Genomic DNA, 24667 nt, shown 5'->3' with positions numbered 1-24667 from the left:
AAACGAGTCAGCGACTGGTACAGGAGGAGCGAGGACCCTGCCCGCGAGGGCTCACAGTCTACATTTATCTCTGTCATCCCATAGATATGTTGATGCTGCATGCTTTGGCTTTGTGCCACAATTGTACGGGATATGAGATGACCCATTGCACATCCCATCCCTCTCAAGTATCAGATAATGTCATGTTTTATTTATGAAAAATCCCAAAATTAGAATTTATACCTAACCGCTACATTTGGCTACACTATGAAAATAGATGAACATATCAATTTTCAATATTTGTGGCCTTTTAACTGTTTGTTGACTGCGTTCCATACTGTTTCTTAGGGGGATTGCAATACACATCTGGGAAAACAACCACATGCCTTCACATTTTATTGTGCTGCACACCACATAAGCCACCCGTGTAGTAACATTTCTGTCTTGGGAGAAACTTGATGAGCAATACATTTTACCTAAGAACAGATATAGAGAATAGTAAATCACTTATGAGTTGAATAGTATTAATAGATAGAACCCGATACCCTGCAGTGGAGCATACATTAAATATGCATTAACCCATGATGACCGGCAGGACTGAGGGAAGGCTGTTTTTAGCTTCTGTCTGGGCTTATGTGATACCAAACTTGCCAGAAAGGGCTGTGCATTCCAAAGCATTTAATTTGGGGACATGGGCTTGTTTGTGGCAGCTGCACCACCTCCTGACCTGGACTTCTCCTGACCTAAGGGATTAGACAGAACATGTGCTTCTGGTAACTGACTTACACTGGACTCTTACTGTTACCAACTTTTGAAGTAATAAATTGAATACTGTTAATAGTAGCCTCGGATGTGAGCTGACTATTATCACAACTTGATATGCATCCTTCGGGCACCGTGCATTGCCATCACTCTTGTATTTGTTAGATTGGCTCTGACATACCTGCAGCATTTGTTGTTGTTCTCCTCTCTTTGTGGTCTCATCCGAATGGTCTGCCATTCATCGTGTCCACATAGTACACAATTTTCATTTACATGGGCTCCTCTGAAATCTCCCATAGATGTGGATATCCTTAGTGTACTTTGTGTTCACTGTCAGATGTTGCGGTTTTGTTGTGGTCAAAACCACACATATAATGCATCTAAAGACTATATGCTGTTTTGATTTTTTTTAAGCAGTGATGGTTTTTACATTTGTTTGAAATGTTTAACATGCAAAAACAGTAATCACATTGAAAGCTTTGGCAAAACAGCATGAATATTTCAGATGTGTTTTTTACTGCACCTCACCTGCAATCATTAAACTTTACTCCTACAGCAATATTTTCCTATAGGCTATGAAAGTCTAGTATGTTTCAACACCGGGAAGAGGAGCTGTCCTGGTATCGGGGACCCCTCCCTTTGCTAACCCCCGCTGCTCCGCTCTGTCAATCCCTTCACAACTTACTCATCGGTAAGGCACAGATGTGCCCGGTTGTCCCGTAGATGAACTGCTCCTTTTATCTGCACTTTGTAATCACAATGTCCTAATGGTGCATATGGGTAGGGGCTATCATATAATAACTGTTCCATGAGTCCATGACCTCAGATTCAGTATGTAGATAATTATCATTACCCGTTATTTCATATATTAATTAGGATATTCATTTTCTTTGTAGAAGCCCGGTAAGACTGTTGATGCCATTATCCATGATATACATTCACAGAGGGAAAGAGACTTACGCGAAACAGACAGGCAAGCTATGACTGTATTATAACACAGGGCAGTTCAGTTTTCTGTGCCTCTTGTGACATATTTGTTTTAACTTGCAGATATCGAAATGAAAGGCCTAGATCGCGCAGTCCTGTGAGCCGCTCCTTGTCCCCGAGGTCCCACACTCCAAGCTTTACATCATGTAGTTCATCCCATAGTCCGTTAGGAGCATCTAGATCCGAGTGGGGAAATGGAAGGGATTCCTGGGATCAACAAGGATATGGCAGGTGGGAGGACGAGCGAGAGCAAGGCACATGGAGGGAGTGTGGGGAAGACAAAAGGGACAGGACAGACCACTGGGTGCATGAGCGGAGGCATTACAACAGGCAGACTGACAAGCAAGAGCTCGATGAGCGAACGGATTCATCCAGAGGACACAGGGACAAATACGGCAATTCTCACTCGTCATCCAGGTACAAAAGCAGAGGAGGGGAACACTATAGGAAGGAGTCCAAGCTAAAATCTGAGGCAAAGGCCTCAGATACATCTGGAAAAACCAAAAGGAAAGAAGAAAGCAAGCCACGAGATGACAAAGAAAGTCACCCTGAAGATGCAGTCAAAAAGGAGACATTTGAGTCTAAGCCAAATAAAGAGACTGAAGGTGGCACACAGCAGAATGTGGATACAGAAGCAAAGGAAACCAGTAAGGATGTAAGAGAAAACAAAGACAATGAACAGGTAAGGTAGATCCTACGATGCATGCGTTATACACCCTCCTGCATCAGTCCTGTTCGGTGTAATCACCAATCATGGATTTTGACATCCTAGATGTTGTTGCCAATAGCGACATGAGCATCTGGTTAAACCCATTGGTACCCCATGATCCCAGGTCCAGATGGTTACCATAGCTACTCTGAGGATAGATTATGGCCTTGGAGTCAGCCAGTTATGGTGACATAAGTACTCAAGTACATAAAATCAGTCAGCAATCAACATGTAAAAAATTCAAGTCCTGTATTAGGACAAATGTAAAAAGAGTAAAAAAAACAATTGTGTGTAAAAAAAAAAATAAAAAAAATGAAAAGGCTGAAAATGTCATCTTGTTCCGCAAAAAAAAAAAAAAGAACAAGCCTTATATCATTCTGTTAGTGGAAAAATAAAACGTTATAGCTTTCAGAATATGGCGAAAAAAATAGTTTTTAGTGTGTAAAAGTAGTAAAACAAAAAAAAAGATATACAAATCTGGTATTACTGTAATTGTACTAACCTAAAGAATAAATCTGTCTTATCACTTATACTGTCTGGAGAAACTCTAAAAAAAAATTAAATAAAAAAAAAAATAATTAAAACTTGAATTATAAAAAAAAAATCAGTTATTGAACTTTATTTATTTTATTATAAATAGTTTATTTGTTCATTCTGACATCCAAAAATCAGTACACGTCCGGATATTTTCGGTACTGGAAAAAACAGTACCGGAGATATCCGTGTCCGTATGTACGTGTCTGTGTGTATGATACGTGTGGCAACTGTCTGCCGCATCAGTATCACACGTACCGGCGCCTGGGAATCAGCGGTACAATTACCGCTGTTACCAAGCGCTGGCTGCTGAAGGAATCTCTCATCATTGTCCCCTGCCAGCGCAGCAATCAGCGCCAGCAGGGGACAATGTTGAGAGTAATAGTCTGCTCCCACTGTGTCCAAAACCTGTAAAAATAAGAATAAAATAAAAAAAATCCTTATACTCACCTATCCCAAGTGTCCCCCGCTGTAATCCATCTGACCGAGGAGCCAGGGAGAATGACTCACGAGTGCGCCCCTGCTCTGTGCTGAGCTCACCGAGCGGTGTCCTGTCACTCACTGAGCTCAGCAAAGAGCAGGGGCGCGCTCACTGGAGTGAGTCATTCTCTCCGCCTCCTCTGCGTGAGCGGTCAGGTTGATTACAGCAGGGGGACAATTAGGACAGGTGTGTCCTTCAGCACCCGGCACTTGGGAACAGAGCTAACTGTACTGCTGATTCTCAGCCGTCGGTACGTGTGATACCGATGACATACGGATGTCAACAATGTGCATGTCTGCGGGACGTTTGGCGGACATGTCAACGTGTTTTGCCCACGGACACACGGTCCATGGAAACACACTGACATGTGCACAGACCCAGTCATTTGGATGTGTCAGTGGCTCCAGTATGTGTGTAAACGGACACCACACGTACTCAAAACATTGACGTGTGAAAGACCCCTAAGCGCTTGGGGGAGGGGTTTCATCTAAACTGTCCGAAAAACATGAATCAAACAAAATCCCCAACAGAGTCATTTATTATAATAAGGCAGATGGAGTCAATTTGGACTCTGTCTGGCTTATGACCGGGAGGCGTCTCGTCACTTTACTGCTTTATTGCATGGATGCACAACATTTTTTGGTCCAAGGGCCATAATGCCATACTGAATCAATCCCAAGGGCCACAATTTTTTTAAAGGGGTAGTTACATAAATGTATCACTAAAACTACCATCATTTCATTAATACATCACCGGAACCAAATTTTGAGTATTTAAGAAGGATTTGGAGAGTTTCTGCTGCAAAAAAATCGTAACTGAGTTTTTTTAGCAGAAGCTCGCCAAATTCTCCTTAATCTCAAAACTTTAGGTTTTGACACTTTTTAAGTTTTAACATAGCCATGAAAAACATTATGGATTCCTACATGTGCACAAGTTCAGAACCACCATCATCACATGAATGCAGCACCAGAATTACCATCAGTACATGAATGCAGTGCCAGAACCACCGTCAGTACATGACTGCAGTGGGAGAACCATCATCAATATATAAATGCAGCATCAGTACATGAATGCAGCGTCAGAACCACTGTCAGTACATGAATGCTGTCAGTACATAAATTCAGCGCCAGAAACACCATCAATACATGTTCCCCCACACTGCCCCCTCTATAAAATACACCCCCACACACACTGCCCTTCTTCAAAATATCCCCCACTCTGCCCACCTGTATAATATCCCCCCACACTGCTCCTGTCCAAAATATCCCCCCACCCTACCCCTCTATGTAACATCTCCCCCGCACAACCCCTCTCCATAATGTCTTTTCACTTACTGCCCCTTTCCATATCTCCCCCAAGCTGCCTCTTTCCAAGTCCCCCCATGCCTGTGTCCCTCGCTATAGTAGTTTCCAAAATGGTGACACTTTAGTGGGTGAGGGACCGAGGGGGCCTATGCTGTTTTGGAACCTCAGGGGCTCTGGAAATACGACATGGCGTCTGCAATTTAATGCAGCCAAAATTGCTCACCAAAAATCAAATGGTGCTCCTTCTCTTCCAAGTGCCATAAGATTTCAACCACATGTAGCGTATTGCCGCATTTGGCAGAAATTACATAATAAATTGGGGGGTTCATTTTCTCCTACTACCCCTTGTGAATATGAAAAATATAGGGCTGAAGCAATATTTTAGAAGAAAAAAATGTATTTTTTTATTTTTATTTTACTTTGTGTTAACACATTCATGTGCTTCGCAAGACTTAACAAACTTTGTGACAGCAGCCTTGAATACATTGAAGGGTACAGTTTTAAAACGGTATTCTTTTTGGGAGTATTTCCAATAAATAAGCCCCTCAAAGTCACTTCAAACCTAGATAGGTCAGTAAAAAAATAAGATTTGTACGTTTTCTTGTAAAAATGTAAATTTGCTACTACACTTTTAACCCTTCTAACATCCCCCAAAAATCAAATCTAAAAATTTAAAATGAAAGATCACAGAAAAAATTATGTTGCCACAAAGCAGACATATGGAAAATGTTATTTTTTAACTATTTTGTTTAGTATGACTATCTGCTACAGGGGATAAAAAAATAAATCAAAGTTTAAATTTTTCTAAATTTTTACCAAATGTCTGGCAATTTCATAAATATTTGAAAATTTTATTAAGCTAAATTTACCATTAACAAACTACAATGTGAAAAAAAAAACAATCTCAAAATCATTGGGACATGTTGAAGCACTTGTACAGTTATTACCATATAAAGTGACAGATCAGAATTGAAAACAGGGGCTTGATCATTAGGCTATGTTCCCACGATAAGCTTCTGGTAATTTTTGATGTTCTGCAAAACTGAACCAAAAACTCATCGTGGGAACGTAGCCTTGTAGGGTTATTCTCAAGTTGTCTCTTGAGCAGCTCACAACCCTGTAGTCTCCTCAGTTCCTAGTTTCTGGCGGCTGAGCTTTCGTCCTTGAGAGACAGTTCTGGTGAAAGTAAAACTATAGTATTAGTAGGACTGTAAAGCTCAGCAGAAGTTCTGCAGTAACACATTCAACATCAGTGGTTTGTTCTGAGTCTGCAGTGCTTTCATTATATTTACCCATGGAGATAACAGGGCATTTGAACAAGTGCAGGGCTCCAGACAGTGAGAGCCGTGATTATGATACCTGCTTTAAGAGCAGCTGATGATGGAGGCTGGTGATTTTGTAAAATTTATGACAGCAGCTTGTCAGGAGCTGAGAGGGATGGGAGTAGCTAACTACTATATACAATATACAAATCAGTGAGCTGAGAAGTGACGAGCCAGGAAGAGAACGCACTGTCAGTGCCCACTGTAAGGAGACAACCTGGCAAGCAGGCAGAGAAGAGACCACCCTCGCCCACAAAAGTGACATCAGTTTCAGGGGCGGGGTTGGTCTCTGCTTTTCCTGCTCGCTGGGTTATTTCCTTCTCATCAGAGCCGGCGAGGGAGCGCACTGTCACTGTGCATTAAAGAAATATTGCAAAGTGGCAAGATCCTACTGAACATACGGCAGCATTGACAACCTATGCATGCTCAGTAGAGCAGGGACATGCCCAGCCCCTGAAATAGATGTCACTGACGACAATTCATGGTGGGGGCAGAGGCCACAGTAGTGACCACAGCTACAGTCCCTAACCCCATGACATCTCGTTTGAGTATCCCAGCATGCATTGGGTATTCTTAAACAAATCAGGAAGTTGGTAAAAAAAAAATAAAGCAGTTAGATAGATCAGCGAGGGAATGGTAGGGAATTTTTAATTCGAGTATATTAGAAAAGCAATTAGATTAATACATTAAATAGACAGACATTTAGGATTAAATCAGAGTTAGTTTTGAACCACACCTTTAACCTCCATTTTCCAAAATGAGGAAAGAGGGAGCTACAAGCGACAGCCAAACACTAGTAATAATTATTTTAGTAACCAACAGAACGTTTTAAATGTAGAACAACAAATAAAAAATGTGATGCATTTTCCAAAAATTAATCTAAATGGGAACAAAGGGAAATAAAAAGGAAGTTTGGATTTTCATTGCTATAATGCAATCTCCAGTACATAAGAGATACACAGACAGGTAGAGAACTCTTTGAGGTTTGCTGTATGATACCACAAGGAATACTAGAAATGTCAACCACCTCTTCTATTTCTCAGTTGGAGAAATGAGAAGTGAAGACATTTTTTCATGTTTTAAAGATTCAGCCAGTTGCCCACAAAATTAAGATGTGAAATTACATCAAACATACCAGGTATTCTTGTTGTAATCTAGTTGTGTAAAAGCACTATCTTAGATAGGAGAAGAATAATGTGAACACACATGGGGGTACTTAGGGGCTTATCTGACTTTCTCCCTCCCCAAAACATATTACTATCATTCACTTTTGTTGATATGAACATTATATATTATGTACATCTTTCAAAACCCATTCAACTGAATCCAATTTTTCCCACATCACATATCTATTTTCTATACACGAAAGAATATTCTGCTAATATGGTTTATATTTTCAACATCTCCCAAAGAAGGCTGGAGCTTCATGGAGACGTTAGTCACTACACAGGTTGAGCGATCAATGCTAGCTCTACATCACAGTGTAACACAGGTAAATGGTGTCACATTGCGGCCACAAGGTCACACTGCGATGAGCAAGTCGCAAAAAACTAGTTCTGACTTTTTGAGACTTTCTTGTTGCGGTACCCTGTGGGTCGTAGTGTGACCCCATTCACCTGCATTATGCTGTGATGTAGCAGCGGCATACAGCGACCTTTGGCAGTGCGACATGTGTTGTGGCCAAAGTCATCCTGTAGCCCCAGTCAAAATGTACTAGATCCATCTTTTTTCTTTTACATTCAGTTTGCCTATTTTGAACAGTAGCCTTAATGTGTAGAGGACATATTGATACTCATGCTAGAGCAACTCCATTTTGTCTGCTCACTTTAAAATCATGTTATTATCACTCCTTGCATAACATACATTTTTTCTTTCTCTTCCCATAGAACTTCTCTCACACTAACTTTTTCTCAAGAGAACATTTTGTCAGACACTCTGTTATCTAACTTGTTTAGGCCAGGTTCGACCTTGTAAAATTTCCATAGTGCTTCAAACTAACAATGATAATATGACCATATATGTGTTTTCCGTAATAATTGTACTAACATCAGTTAGCCTATAGTATTGTAGTACGGCTGTAGAGTTAATTGGCTATTTGATATACTCAAAACAATATAAAATGCTAAGCAAAATAAACGGGATCAGAGATTCTTTGAGTCCTCCCAATACAGAACATTGTTTCCGTTTGGTCTTCTGTGGATTGCAATCAACATAATAATTTGACACTCACTTGGTCAACCGTGAAGGGTTATTGCCCTCCCTTAACAAATGTAGAATACAATCTGCTCCATATCATACATTGTGAACCTTGAGTACACAGCTAACATCATATCAGATACACATCCAAAGTCTCCCAGACATAATTCAGTCATGTTCCCATTCTTTTGTATGATTTATCAGACTGATGTAAAAGAAAAAGGTGTGAACCATAATAATACACTGGACAAGTCTCAAGAAGGTTTGGAAGAGCCAGATATCATTCCAACAACCAAAAATAAAGTAAGTGCAATTCAAAATCTATCTATATATCTATCTATCTTTAATTTTTTTATGTTTATAATCAGCTAGGCGCAAATAGCTTCAAGTCTATTCAAGTCTTCCTATACTCCTAAACTGGAGAAGCCAAATGACAACCCCTATAAAGCTGCTTTCACACTGCAGTTTCTGTTTGTCATATGCATCAGTTAGAGGTGTTGGGAACATTTGAGAAGATTTTATTTTACTTAAATGCATAAATTATGATTTAAAAATATTTTTTTTGCTATTGGGTTTCATTATAAATTTTCACTTTTACATTCTAGGGAATAAAAGAGCTCGTGAAAGCAAAACTATGCAAAATTTGTAATGAAACTCAATTACAAAAATGATAGTTAGCCCAAAATACATGTATTTAAGTAAACAAAAAGTTGCCCCCAAAGGTGGCCCACCCCTTTAAGCAAATTCAGAGGCCCCAATCCACCCACTAGAGTCTGAACAACTGTCCATTTGGTCTCTGTAGGGCTGATATACTTTCTTCTGTTGTTCTTTTTCAAATGTAGGCATCTAGCAAAAAATAAATATATTAAATATATCTTGTGGTATACATTTTTCTTAACATGGAAGCATATGGACGACAGATGTCACTGAATGCCTACACAGTGTCATCCATCTGATATATGCGATGGGAAATTCTCGCAATGCAAACTACAGCCAAAGCAAAACAAAGCTCATAACAAGACGTCCTGATCAGATCTTGAATAAGGCTATGTGCCCACGATGCAGAAATGCTCCAGATTTTTTCCTGAGCGTTTCTGCATCTCCCTGGCAGAAAAAACGCATGCGGATTGTACATGTAGATTGTACATGTGTTTTTCCTGCCAGGTAGAAGGGTTAGTCAAGCGTTTTTGCATGCATTTCTGCATGCGGGTTGTCAAGTGCTTTTCCAAACTATTTTATCATTACTTGGAAAGTACTTGACAACTTGGTCACACTATATAAATCCATGCAACCGGCATGGATTTATATAGTGTGACCAAGTTAATAGTTGAAAAAAAGATTAAAAATGGTAAAAATTTAAAAAAAAACATTAAACTCACCTTCTGATGGCCCCCGGTCTTTTCTCCGCTGCGTCCGGTCTCTTGTACGGCTTGCGGTGGTGTGAAAGGACCTTTCATGACGTGATTTAGTCATGTGACAGGTCATGCGACCGCCGACGTCAGCAGTCGCGTAACCTGTCACATGACTAAATGACATCATGGAAGGTCCTTTCACACCACCGCGAGCCGTCAGGGAGCCAGGACGCATCATACATGAGACCGGGGGACATCAGAACGGGAGTATATGTTTATTTTTTATTTTAAATTCTTCTTTTAACAGGTTCTATGGTACCCGGGTCTGGATGAGTCTCCTCTTCTCCAGACCCGGGTACCATCCGCACATTGAATCGCTTAATATCCGCATGTGCACATGTAGTCATGCGGATATTAAGCAATTCAATGCAAGTCAATGGCGGCAATTACGCTGCGTGTCCGCAAAATTAATGGACATGCTACGGATTTTTCCGCAATGATAATCCGCAGCGGAAATTTCCGCAGCATGTGCACAGCACATGCGGATTATCATTGGGGACCATGGGGCACGTATTACCCAGCATTTTTTAAGCGTTTTCGAAATTCTGCGGCTAAACGCTTGAAAAACACATAGTGGGCTCGCAGCCTCAAACTTTCTTCAAGCTGTTGTAATAGTTTTACAGAAAAATCTGTAGGAAAAACGGGTCCCAAACTTCTTAATTTATTGGCACACACCAGGTTCAGACAGCATTTTCTAAATGGTGGGGGGGTCTTGCCTGGTCTCTTGTTGCATACAGATCATGGGGAGCTTTTCGTAAGGCCTCCTATAAATGTGAGTTCTTTTCACGTATGCAAACAAAATGGTACGTGTGTCATCAGTGTTTTGGATCCAAGTGTCATCTGTGTTTTTCACATAAGGATAAATAAATAATAAATTACAAAGCTTCTCCTTTTCATTGAAATCTTAATCAGACACTGTACTCTGATTCAATCCATGTGCTGTCCAGCGATTTTCACGGACCCATAGACTTGTAATGGTACATTTCATCTATGCTGCCAGAAAAAACAGACATGTCTCCGTAAGTTGTGTGAAAAACACAGACATGTGAATAGCAACATAAATTATAATTGGTACGTGTTTCATCTGTGAAACTCATGGATAGATCACGTATGTGCAATATCCACGTCTGAATGAGGCCAAACGAAAGCTGCAGCCCAGCCATTAGAAAAAAAGCTTACCGTGTTTTTCGGACTATAAGACGCACCTAGGTTTTAGAGGAGGAAAATAATAAAAAAAAAAATGTAAGCAAAAAATGTGTTCATGATGCACTTTTAAGTGGAAGGGGGTCTTCTGCTGACACTGGTATAGGGGTAATATCCCCCAATTCTGACAATATCCCCTATCCTAGTATATATGCCCCCCCTTCCTTTTATACGTGGTCCCCATCCCCATCCTGGTATGCCTGGCATCCCTCCATCCTGGTATACATGGCACCCCTCATCCCTATCCTGGTATGCATGGCACACCTCATACCTATCCTGGTATGCATGGCACCCCTCATCCCTGTCCTGGTATGCATGGCACCCCTCATCCCTATCCTGGTATGCATGGCACCCCTCATCCCTATCCTGGTATGCATGGCACCCCTAATCCCTATCCTGGTATGCATGGCACAGCAATCCCCATCCTGGTATGCATGGCACCCCTCATCTCTATCCTGATATGCATGGCACCCCTCATCCCTGTCCTGGTATGCATGGCCCTCTCATCCCTGACCTGGTATGCATGGCACCCCTCATCCCCGTCCTGGTATGCATGGCACCCCTCATCCCTATCCTGGTATGCATGGCACCCCTAATCAATATCCTGGTATGCGTGGCACCCCTAATCCAAATCCTGGTATGCATGGCACCCCTCATCCTTATCCTGGTATGTATGGCCCTCTCATCTTTATCCTGTTATGTATGCCCTCCTCAGCGTTACCCTGGTACGTATGGTCCCCTCTTCCTTACCCTGGTATGTATGGCCCCCTCCTTATCCTAGTATGCATGGTCTCCCTAATCCCCATCACGCTGCACATAAAAAAAAATAAACACTGCTACTCACCTTTCTTCTCTCTCCTCCAGCGCTGCGTCCTGTCTGCCCACACTGATCTCTCCATGTGAGTCGCGCATGGAGTCACTGCCATGCGTGGCTCACAAGGAGAGATCAGCTGCCGGAAGTCACTGCTCCCCACGCTGGGACTGTTTGCGCGGGGAGCAGTGACTTCACTCTCCTTCATAGCCAGCACACAGTGTAGCCGCGCTGCGGTTCCTGCTGCCGGCTATCGTGTTTGCCTGCTTATTAAAGGGCATGAATATTCACCCCCTCCCCACGCCCATGGGTGTGGAGAGAGGTTGAATATTCATGCCCTTTAACAGCGGGCACAGGTGATTTCGGCAGCAGCAGGAGCCCCAGCGCGGCTACACTGTGTGCTGCTATCAAGGCGCATGAATATTCAGTGCTCTCCACGCCCCATGGGCGTGGGGAGCAGTCAATATTCATCTTCTTTAGCAGCGGGGACAGTGTAGGCTGCAGCGGGCGGCTGCTGCCTCCTGTGCCCCGCTCCTCCACCGCTACCGCTCCCCCCACACCCCACATATATATACATCCCCCCCCCAACATTCGGACTATAAGACGCACCCCCCATTTTCCTCCAAAATTTTGGAGGAAAAAAGTGCGTCTTATAGTCTGAAAAATAAGGTAATTTCCATTATGGAGGTCATCCTCAGTTATTTTAAATCATTTGCTTGAATTGAGTTATCAAATGAAGAAAAATAAAGGAAGAAGATAATGACATCATGTCAAGTATTCCTGGTGTCATGTGTTTTATATATATACAGTACAGACCAAAAGTTTGGACACACCTTCTCATTTAAAGATTTTTCTGTATTTTCATGACTATGAAAATTGTACATTCACACTGAAGGCATCAAAACTATGAATTAACACATGTGGAATTATATACTTAACAAAAAAGTGTGAAACAACTGAAAATATGTCTTATATTCTAGGTTCTTCAAAGTAGCCACCTTTTGCTTTGATGACTGCTTTGCACACTCTTGGCATTCTCTTGATGAGCTTCAAGAGGTAGTCACCGGAAATGGTTTTCACTTCACAGGTGTGCCCTGTCAGGTTTAATAAGTGGGATTTCTTGCCTTATAAATGGGGTTGGGACCATCAGTTGTGTTGTGCAGAAGTCTGGTGGATACACAGCTGATAGTCCTACTGAATAGACTGTTAGCTGCTTTTTTCTTTCCATAATACAAATTCTAAGTAAAGAAAAACGAGTGGCCATCATTACTTTAAGAAATGAAGGTCAGTCAGTCCGAAAAATTGGGAAAACTTTGAAAGTGTCCCCAAGTGCAGTTGCAAAAACCATCAAGCGCTACAAAGAAATTAGCTCACATGAGGACCGCCCCAGGAAAGGAAGACCAAGAGTCACCTCTGCTTCTGAGGATAAGTTTATCCGAGTCACCAGCCTCAGAAATCTCAGGTTAACAGCAGCTCAGATTAGAGACCAGGTCAATGCCACACAGAGTTCTAGCAGCAGACACAACAACTGTTAAGAGGAGACTTTGTGCAGCAGGCCTTCATGGTAAAATAGCTGCTAGGAAACCACTGCTAAGGACAGGCAACAAGCAGAAGAGACTTGTTTGGGCTAAAGAACACAAGGAATGGACATTAGACCAGTGGAAATCTGTGCTTTGGTCTGAGGAGTCCAAATTTGAGATCTTTGCTCCCAACCACCGTGTCTTTGTGTGACGCAGAAAAGGTGAACGGATGGACTCTACATGCCTGGTTCCCACCGTGAAGCATGGAGGAGGAGGTGTGATGGTGTGGGGGTGCTTTGCTGGTGACACTGTTGGGGATTTATTCAAAATTGAAGGCATACTGAACCAGAATGGTTACCACAGCATCTTGCAGCGGCATGCTATTCCATCCGGTTTGCGTTTAGTTGGACCATCATTTATTTTTCAACAGGACAATGACCCCAAACACACCTCCAGGCTGTGTAAGGGCTATTTGACCAAGAAGGAGAGTGATGGTGTGCTACGCCAGATGACCTGGCCTCCACAGTCACCAGAGCTGAACCCAATCGAGATGGTTTGGGGTGAGCTGGATCGCAGAGTGAAAGCAAAAGGGCCAACAAGTGCTAAGCATCTCTGGGAACTCCTTCAAGATTGTTGGAAGACCATTTCCGGTGACTACCTCTTGAAGCTCATCAAGAGAATGCCAAGAGTGTGCAAAGCAGTCATCAAAGCAAAAGGTGGCTACTTTGAAGAACCTAGAATATAAGATATAATTTCAGTTGTTTCACACTTTTTTGTTAAGTATATAATTCCACATGTGGTAATTCATAGTTTTGATGCTTTCAGTGTGAATGTACATTTTTCATAGTCATGAAAATACAGAAAAATCTTTAAATGAGAAGGTGTGTCCAAACTTTTGGTCTGTACTGTATATATAAAGGCTTGTGGGATTAAATTAAAAGATCACAGAAGCACGGCATTCATTTTTATCTCCTATCTGTTGTTATACATAAGAAAGCAGCCATAAAAAGGACACTCGGGTTAAAAATAAATAAATAAATAAATATATGTTTTTTTTTAACCCGAGTGTCCTTTTTATGGCTGCTCTTTTATGTATAACAACAGATAGGAGATAAAAATTAATGCCGTGCTTCTGTGATCCTTTAATTTAATCCCACAAGCCTTTAGCAGAGCCACTAACGTGCCCTTTAATCTAATAATAAATCAACAATTTGCCGTGTTAACCCACCAGTCATTAAGAGATGGTATTGCATGAACTTAAGCATTTAGAGCCTAAAAAAAGAACTGTACCCATTGATGAAAATGATCCGTTGACTTGTGTCCCTGGCCTATGTTATTTCATCTGGAGAAGTCGAATTTGATATATAGTTGACACTGGATTGCATAGCTGTTGTGTAAGGAAATTGCCCTGCAATGACCTTGCCTTGTAGCTTTGCTTTACAAAGATTTTTTTTACGTGTTTGCTCCATGTATAAATTACTTTGCATGACTTCCCTTGGCAATAGTAACTCAAAGGCACATGTGTCAAAGATATATATCAGATGGTGCACAGACGTAACACGGTATAAACTAATTATAACTATATATGTCCCTCTTCTGTACTTTTTCTGTCATGGACACTGAAGTGGGACTTAGCCACCAATTTCGATTTCTTCAGGTAGCAAATGGTACATGATACATTGTGGTTAATGGATATTTGTGTTAGAAAAATGTTCTGGGAAATCCTCCAGATCTATCTCTTTCTATTCATGAGCTAATGCTATCAATATCTGTGTGGGCAGACAAGCCAGTCCTGTAAGCACGGACAGTAGCTATTTTATAGCACTACTAACTTTCCTTTAGGGCACTGAAAACTGGATTATTACACAGCAAGACTTCACAATAAATTTATTGCAGTAACAGTTGGGGTTTCTTACATATCAAGATATATGAAATAGTCACCCATAACCAGTAACCTTTTTGTACTGTATAGAGTTGCACATATTAATAACTGTCGACATTTTGCAGTACATTGACTATTTTTCTGTAGAACTGTTTAGTGGTGTAGATACGACAGTCCATTAATGTTCAATTTTACCAATTTAACTTTTTATCCACATACAGTACCTATATTTCCTGTTCTAGTGCTCCTTTTTCTAAAATGTGTCTGGGATTAAAAATAAAAACGGATTGATTTTCTCCGGTAGTAACGGCACAAACTCTACTCCTTAGGGTATGTGCACACCATCCGCAGCCGCTGCGGGTTTGATGCTGTGTGTTTATGCAGCGTCAAACCCGCAGCGTCCAGACGTTACAGAATAGTGGATGGATTTGTAGAAATCCCATGCCCACTATGCGTTTCCGTGCACCTGCGGCTCACCCGCGGCGCGTATTTCCAGACCACAGCATGTCAATTTCTCTTGCGGAGTTGCTAGTCTTCGCAAGAGAAATTATATCACTACAATGTATTGAATGCGGTGAATCTGCATGGTTCAATGAACACATGCGGATTCACCTGCATTCATATAACGCAGCGCTTTGGACGCAGCATAAAATATGCTGCGTCTACAATGCTGCCTGTCTGGATCGTGTGCACATACCCTTAGAGTATCCAGTATGGATGGATTCCTGACTTCATAAATGTATTTTGAAATCTTTGAGTTACTTGGCATTAGGATATCTGATGTTGCTGAGTATTCCAGAAGATGCAAATAAGTTAGGAGCTAAAAAACGATATCCACAATTTTAGTGTACCTCAAATCTAAATATATATGACTAAAAACTATTGTGGAGTTTGCTTAGACTTTGCCTTTCCTATGTTGTTTTAAGTCCGGAGAAAAATTTGGTGAATTTATTAGGAGTCATAGGCCTTTTAATAAGTTTGTTGCATCTTTGCTTTTCCCTTCGTAAAAACATTAATCTATGCATGTTGTGAGCTTTCTGGTGTAAATGACATTAATTTTGTGGCCGTGCCCCTCAAACTAAGGGTCCGTTTTCATGTGCCTACCTAGTGCACTTTACTACCGCCAATCAGCTGCTTATTTGACGATTGGCGGTCGTATAATAGCCTGTGTAGGCTGACCCAGCGTTAGCGGCGCACTGAACGATCAGTAATAGACCTTTCTGAGTGCATAGGCTGCCATTATTCTCCGCAATCTAAGTCCTTCTTACAAAGGTGGAGGCGCTGGGGAGAACGACGATCTTTTGCACAGCACAAAAGAGCATGTCACCTGACGAATGGGCATTTTGCTCATTCAACGGGTGATCGTCAGCCTGTTTAAACTGCAAAATTATAACCTTGTAGTGTAAATGGCTTTTAATCTGAATTCAGCTGTTTTTTTATTAATTTATCCTAGCTGTGCTAAAAATAATAAAATCACCACTGTTTCCATGACTGTGTACAGACCACTCCCGCCTGTACACAAACACTGACGCAGTAGTGGTGATGCAGCGCTATACCTGTGGAAGGAGAGTACCAGCAGATTTCATTCTTTTAATATGGCCAGAATGAATTTAAAAAAAGAAGGGACATTCCTTTTAAAAATGAAAATATTTGCAAATTTTTGTAGAAAACAGACGTGCACTAAAATTTGTAATATTTTTTTCAAGGCAAAATTCTGCTAGGTAACTTATCTCCTACGTAACTAAAAGGGAATCTATCACCACACTTGACCTACCTAAACTATTAATATGGGCACACAGGTTATAGACTGCTGAGGAGAGTCCTACCTTTATGTCATCAGATGCCTTGTTATTGATAAATCATCTTTTATCACTTCATGTAAATTACATCTTCCAGGCTATGACAGACAGGGCTGCAATATTGTTGCAATACAACAGAGCTGAGAAAGCTGCAAAAAATGTGTTTGCAGGAAAACAAAGTTCAGTTCTCCTGTTCTGTGTTAGTTACTACATGTCTCACACTGGTAGCTCCCCCTTCATGTAAAATTAGCTCTTGAGGCAGAGTTATCTTCCGGTGAGCATCCTCTCCATAGCCTGGAAGAGGTCATTTACTTAAAGTGATGAAAGATGATTTATTAACAAAAAGGCATTTGATATGAGGCATATATGTATCACTCTATACGATAGTTTATAACCTCTATGCCCATATTAGTAGTTTAGATATGTCAAATTTGGTGACAGATTCCCTGTAATGTTACTTTATTTCCTTGGTGGATTCATATTCTTCATGATTTCAGCGTTATCGATAAAAGTGCAACATTATATAACTCTGTATGCATCTATTGAAATTGCAGGACTGGGACAGTGGAAGTGAACTGGAAGGCGAAAGCTGGTACCCAACTAACATGGAGGAACTAGTGACAGTAGATGAAGTTGGCGAAGAAGATCTAATTGTAGAACCAGACATTACAGACCTTGAAGAAATTATTCCTGTTGTCACTAAGGAGAGTGAGAATAGTATTCAGGTGTGTGCACTTGATATTGATACTGTGAATTTACAACTGAGGTTTAGTCAAAGAACCAGCAGTGAGTGCTCCTCCACAGCCATGAGCTGCACATCACTCAGAGAAAGTGCAAGTCCAGACAGCAGCTGCGGTGATCCAGTCGCAAATGTGCCCGATGTAAATGTGAATACTAAGGAGAAGTGCAATAAAGTGGAAGAAAACGATAAAAGTCCTAATAGACTCCACAAGCAAGATCCCGAAAGAGAACGTATAGGTGACAATTCGGATTCTGGAACCTCTGAGGATATCGATAAAAGCCGTTCAGATCTGTATAAGAGAATAGACTCTCCAGCAGACAGCAGCGTGACAATGGTAGAAGTTCCCATCCAAGAAGAAAGGCCAATCTCCATTTCAGGTAACCTACATTTTGATCAATTTGGATTTGTGAAATGTTATTATGTGCATGTTGTTGCAATATATAGTAGTAAAACTGTGTATACATGTATCTGCTCTCTTTGCTGTGGTTGAGGATGTAGCTTTGAGTCCTTAAAATCAGCATCCATGTTTATATTCATTTTATATCTGCAATTGTTCCTTACAAGAGTACACATGAATTATGCTATATCACACATCTGCGACATCATGAGTTGCTATTATCGCTTCTTGGAGATTTAATTTTTACCACATACAGTGGTGTGAAACTGTGTGCCCCTTCTTGATTTCTTCTTTTGCATGTTTTCACACTTAAATGTTTCAGATCACAAAACAAAAGTAAACACAAAATGCAGTTTTCAAATGAAGTTCTTTATTAAGGAAAAAAGAAATCCAAACCTACAGAGCCCTGCGTGAAAAAGTGATTGCCCCTTAACCCCTTCCTGACACGCGCCATATACTGTAAAGACCAAAAGTTTGGACACACCTTCTCATTTAATGATTTTTCTGTATTTTCATGACTTTGAAAATTGTACATTCACACTGAAGGCATCAAACTATGAATTACCACATGTGGAATTATATACTTAACAAAAAAGTGTGAAACAACTGAAAATATGTCTTATATTCTAGGTTCTTCAAAGTAGCCACCTTTTGCTTTGATGACTGCTTTGCACACTCTTGGCATTCTCTTGATGAGCTTCAAGAGGTAGTCACCGGAAATAGTCTTCCAACAATCTTGAAGGAGTTCCCAGAGATGCTTAGCACTTGTTGGCCCTTTTGCCTTCACTCTGCGGTCCAGCTCACCCCAAACCATCTCGATTGGGTTCAGGTCTGGTGACTGTGGAGACCAGGTCATCTGGCATAGCACCCCATCACTCTCCTTCTTGGTCAAATAGCCCTTACACAGCCTGGAGGTGTTTGGGGTCACTGTCCTGTTGAAAAATAAATGATGGTCCAACTAAACGCAAACCGGATGGAATAGCATGCCGCTGAAAGATGCTGTGGTAGCCATGCTGGTTCAGTATGCCTTCAATTTTGAATAAATCCCCAACAGTGTCAACAGCAAAGCACCCCCACACCATCACACCTCCTCCTCCATGCTTCACGGTGGGAACCAGGCATGTAGAGTCCATCCGTTCACCTTTTCTGCGTCGCACAAAGACACGGTGGTTGGAACCAAAGATCTCAAATTTGGACTCATCAGACCAAAGCACAGATTTTCACTGGTCTAATGTCCATTCCTTGTGTTCTTTAGCCCAAACAAGTCTCTTCTGCTTGTTGCCTGTCCTTAGCAGTGGTTTCCTAGCAGCTATTTTTTCATGAAGGCCTGCTGCACAAAGTCTCCTCTTAACAGTTGTTGTAGAGATGTGTCTGCTGCTAGAACTCTGTGTGGCATTGACCTGGTCTCTAATCTGAGCTGCTGTTAACCTGCGATTTCTGAGGCTGGTGACTCGGATAAACTTATCCTCAGAAGCAGAGGCGACTCTTGGTCTTCCTTTCCTGGGGCGGTCCTCATGTGAGCCTGTTTCTTTGTAGCGCTTGATGGCTTTTGCAACTGCACTTGGGGACACATTCAAAGTTTTCCCAATTTTTCACACTGACTGACCTTCATTTCTTAAAGTAATGATGGCCACTCGTTTTTCTTTACTTAGAATTTGTATTATGGCATGAAAAAAGCAGCTAACAGTCTATTCAGTAGGACTGTCAGCTGTGTATCCACCTGACTTCTGCACAACACAACTGATGGTCCCAACCCCATTTATAAGGCAAGAAATCCCACTTATTAAACCTGACAGGGCACACATGTGAAGTAAAAACCATTTCGGGTGACAACCTCTTGAAGTTCATCAAGAGAATGCCAAGAGTGTGCAAAGCAGTAATCAAAGCAAAAGGTGGCTACTTTGAAGAACCTAGAATATAAGACATATTTTCAGTTGTTTCACACTTTTTTGTTAAGTATATAATTCCACATGTGTTAATTCATAGTTTTGATGCCTTCAGTGTGAATGTACAATTTTCAAAGTCATGAAAATACAGAAAAATCTTTAAATGAGAAGGTGTGTCCAAACTTTTGGTCTGTACTGTATGTACGGCGCCGCGGGAGCTGCATTCCTGCAAAGCGCCATATTCTGTGCTGCGATGGTGCGGGTGAGCGCCGCAGCGATAGAGTGCGGGTGTCAGCTCTATGAGAGAGCCGACACCCCACAGCAACGCCCATGATTGGCGCCATTCGTGGTGTTCAACCCGTGATGCAGGTGTCAATAGTGATAGGACATCGCAGGGCATCACACAGGGAGTGAGCTCCCTGTCTGCTCCCATCAGTATAACATGATGTGATCATGTTGTGCTGATGGTCCCAAGATGGCCCGCAGGGTCCTGCAGGAAGGTGGCCACTCAGCGCCTGCTCAGAGAGATGCTTCCTTCCTGCCTGTGAGACGCTTATCTGATGCTTTGCAGTGCAGATGCAGTGCAAGTATTAGATCAGTGATCAGGGCAGGGTAAGTTGATGTCCCATAGTGGACAATATAATAAAGTGAAAAAAAAAGTTAATAAAAATAATTTTTTAAAAAATCACAAAATGAAGAGTAAAAAAAAAGAAAAAATATTAATCCAATAAATACATTTATCTGTGTAAACAAAAAAAAAAGTACACATATTTGGTATGGCTGTGTCTGAACCTATAACTGTCCCATTAGTAAACCCCTTCAGTGAACACCGTAAAAAAATAAACGAAAAACAAGGCAAAAACTATGTTTTATCATCATACCGCTGAACAAAACGTGGAATAAAATGTGATCAAAAAGATGAATGTATATAAAAATGGTATCGCTGAAAACATCATCTTGTCCCACAAGAAAACAAGTCGCCATACAGCTCCGTCAGGGGAAAAATAAAAAAGTTATAGCTCTCAGAATAAAGCAATGCAAAAATAATTATTTTTTTCTATAAAAGTTTTTATTGTGTAAATGCGTAAAAGTGCTAAAACATAAAAAAAGATATAAATGTGGTATCGCTGAAATAGTACTGATCTGAAAAATAAAGCTGCCTTATCAATTTTACCTCACGCAGAACGGCATAAAAAAATCCCCAAAAAACAATTCCTTAATTGTTGGTTTTTGTTCATTCTGCCTCCCAAAAAACAGAAGAGAAAGCAATCAAAAGACGTCATTTGCCCGAAAATGGTACCAATAAAAACGTCAACTCGCCCCGTAAAAAACAAGCCGTAACATGACTGTCAGCAGAAATATAGAAAAATTATAGCTATCAAAATATGGCAATGCAAAAACTTGTTTTTACAATAAAAAGCGTCTTTTAGTCTGTGACAGCTGCCAATCATAAAAAAGCAATATGAATCTGGTATCGCTGTAATCGCACCGACCCGAAGAATAAAGTCGCCTAATCACTTATACCGCACGAGGAACGGCGTAAAAAATAAATAAATGAAAGGCTGTGTGCCCACGATGCGTTTTTTAAGCGTTTTTGCAGCGGCAATTCCGCTGCATAAATGCTTAAACAACGCTGGGTAGAAGGTCTGCCATGTTCCCCAATGATAATCCGCATGTGCTATGCACATGCTGCGGAAATTTCCGCTGCCGGTTATCATTGCGGAAAAAAACGCAGCACTACCAATTATTTTTCGGAAGCGCTGCGTTTTCGCCGCCATTGACAGGCATTGGAGCGCTTGGATTCTGCATCACTGCATCTATACATGCGGAATCCAAGCGTTTCAATGCGCGGATGGTACCCGGGTCTGAAGGAGAGGAGACTCTCCTCCGGACCCAGGTACCATAGAACCTGTAAAAAACAGAATAAAATAAAAAATAAATATTATATTTACCTTCTGATGGCCCCCGATGTCCTTGTCTTTGCTTGCCGGCAGATCGCGGTGGACAGAAGGACCTGCGCTGACGTCATTTAGTCATGTGACGGGTCACGCGATGCTGACATCGGCAGATCCTTCAGTGTTCCGCCAGGACGGAGAGAAGCAAGACTCCGGGGGCCATCAGAAGGTAAGTATATATTTATTTTTTACCATTCTTTACGGTCACACTATATAAATCCATGCCGTTTGCATGGATTTATATAGTGTGACCAAGTTGACAAGCACTTTCCAAGTGATGCTAAAATCGCCTGGAAAGCGCTTGTCAACCCGCATGCGGAAATGCATGTGAAGAATGCTTCACATCCGCATGTCCCTGGCAGGCAAAATGCATCTACAATCCGCATGCATTTTTTCTGCCAGGGAGATGCAGAAACGGTCATGAAAAATCCGAAGCATTTCTGCATCATGGGCACATAGCCTAATTTTTCATCTTCTGTTGACTTATTCATTATGCCTTCCCAAGATCGCAGTAAGGCTCAGCGCACATTTATCCTGCGCTCTGCGCTTATACCGGGGTTTCCGTGTACATCTCTGAAATACGTGATTCAGACGGAAACCCTGGCGAAAGATTCCCTATAACGAGGCAGATGGAGGCACTGCGGACACCATCTGGCCTATGATCCGGCGGTGCCTGTCTTTTTATTAGGCGTGCATAAAAGTGCTGTTGGCCACAGTTTTGGGCAGGGCTGTGGAGTCCATAAGCCAAACCTCCGACTCCCCAATTTCCATGACACCAACTCCACGACTCCGACTCCCTCATACATGGCTCATGTTTAAGTGATAAATTTACTGTAGGACAAATTCATCTCAGCTAAAAGTCTAGACCCTCAGATCAGGAATAGGACAGACATTTATAGGACATTTTATAACTTTCTCAAATTCTTATGAAAAAATATTCCCCACAAACTGCATTGAATTACTGTACCCAATTTATTATATATTTTAGGAGTTGGCGTCGGTCCATTTTTACCGACTCCACCAAAATGGACACCGACTCCACGACTCCGACTCTGCAGCCCTGGTTTTGTGCACTTCTGAAAAGAAGGACGACGCTGAACAGAGTCCAGAGTGACTCTGCTGCCTCATTATAGTGAATGGATCCCTCGGGGTTTCAACTGAATCACGCACTCGGAGATTTAGATGGGAACCCCGATATAAGTGCTCAGCGTAGAGCGCAGGATAAGTGTGATCCCAAATGTTATGTAAAATGTTCCCAATAAAAGCGTCAACTCCATTCACAAAAACGGCAAATCCCCACTCAGGTCCTTCATCTGTTAAAGGAAATACAGGGGGCTTCCATGTTACTGGTAGCACAAAGGCTCAGGAAAAACTAAATGGCACCTCGCCCTCCAAAAGAAATCCAGCAAATTCTGCGCTCCCAAATCCAAATGTGCACCTCCCTTCTGAGCTCCACAGTGTGCCTAAACCGCAGTTAGTGACCACATGTTTGGCATTCCTGTAGCGATGAGAACCCGCCTAATTTATGGGTGCATGTCTCCAGAAGTACAAGCTTGGCATAACGTACTGGTCACTGCAACGTTTTGATCACTATAACGGCAGTTTGCAATCTTCACTTAGCAACATTCACTGCTGTTTGTTTCTTGCAGGAAAAATGTGAGTTTTTTTTAATTTTCATGGCTCGTTATAAACTTCTGTGAAGCACCTCGGGTTTGAAGGTGCTCACCACACATCTAGATAAGTTCCCTGATGGGTCTAGTTTCCAGAATGGTGTTTCCACTGTTTAGGCACATCAGCGGCTCTCCAAACGCTACATGGCGTCCGCTATTATGCCAGCAAATATTACATTCAAAAAGTCAAATGGTGCTCGTTTCCTTCCAAGCCCTGCCGTGCACCCAAACAGTAATTTTCCCACACATATTGGGTATCTGTCTATTCAGGTGAAATTGCACAACAAATTTTGGGGTCCATTTTCTCCTGTTACCATTGTGACAGTAAAAAAAAAAATGGGTCTAAAGTAAAAATTTTTTGTGAAAAACAGTTAAATGTTTATTTTTTCCTTCTACATTCCATTAATTCCTGTGAAGCACCCGAAGGGTTAATAAACTCCTTGAATGTGATTTTGAACACCTTGAGGGGTGCAGTTTTTAGAATGGTATCACTTTTGGGTATTTTCTGTCATATAGACCGACCCCTCAAAGTCACTTCAAATGTAATTTTAGTCTCTAAAAAAAATGGTTTTCTAAATTTTGTTGTAAAAATGAGAAATCGCTGGTTAACTTTTAACCCTTATAACTTCCTAACAAAAAAAATATTTCCAAAATTGTGCTGATGTAAAGTAGACATGTGGGAAATGTTATTTATTAACTATTTTGTGTGACATCACTCTGTGATTTAAGGGCATACAATTATTAGGGAACAGAGTATTCTTCCAAAAGTCTTGGCGATCATCAAGATGTTTTCTGGCAAAACTGAGATAGGGCTTTATGTTCTTTTTGCTCAGCAGTGGTTTTCGTCTTGGAACTCTGCCAAGCATGCCATTTTTGCCCAGTCTCTTTCTTAAGATCAGTATTCATGACTCCACCAAAACTGAGGCAAGTGAAGCCTGCAGTTTTTGTATGTTGTTGTGGGTCTTTTGTGACCTCTTGGATCAGTTGTCGCTGAGCTCTTGGGGTAATTTTGGTTGGCCGGCCAATACTGGGAAGGTTTATCACTGTTAAATGTTTCCGCCATTTGTGGATAGTGGCTCTTACTATGGTTTGTTGGAGTCCCAAAGCTTAAGAAAT

The 24667-nt window shown here is 41.4% G+C and overlaps 1 protein-coding gene across 2 annotated transcripts in view; it reads left to right on the top strand.

Moving 5' to 3' along the window:
• RBM20 (RNA binding motif protein 20) overlaps positions 1 to 24667 on the top strand; it is a 368759-nt gene that overhangs the window by 288484 nt on the left and 55608 nt on the right. For both annotated transcript variants that reach the window (XM_073684737.1, XM_073684738.1), the window contains exons 8-11: positions 1638 to 1714; positions 1792 to 2410; positions 8479 to 8577; positions 17456 to 18020. In XM_073684737.1, the coding sequence (XP_073540838.1) occupies positions 1638 to 1714; positions 1792 to 2410; positions 8479 to 8577; positions 17456 to 18020 (1360 nt within the window). The remainder of the gene's footprint in view (positions 1 to 1637; positions 1715 to 1791; positions 2411 to 8478; positions 8578 to 17455; positions 18021 to 24667) is intronic.

The sequence above is a fragment of the Phyllobates terribilis genome, unplaced genomic scaffold, assembly GCF_046119375.1.
Source record: "Phyllobates terribilis strain yellow unplaced genomic scaffold, ASM4611937v1 Scaffold_5__5_contigs__length_657084704, whole genome shotgun sequence".
NCBI classification, from domain to species: Eukaryota; Metazoa; Chordata; class Amphibia; order Anura; family Dendrobatidae; genus Phyllobates; species Phyllobates terribilis.
Note: the sequence above shows the minus strand (reverse complement) of the source record. Positions and strands in the feature narration are given on the sequence as shown.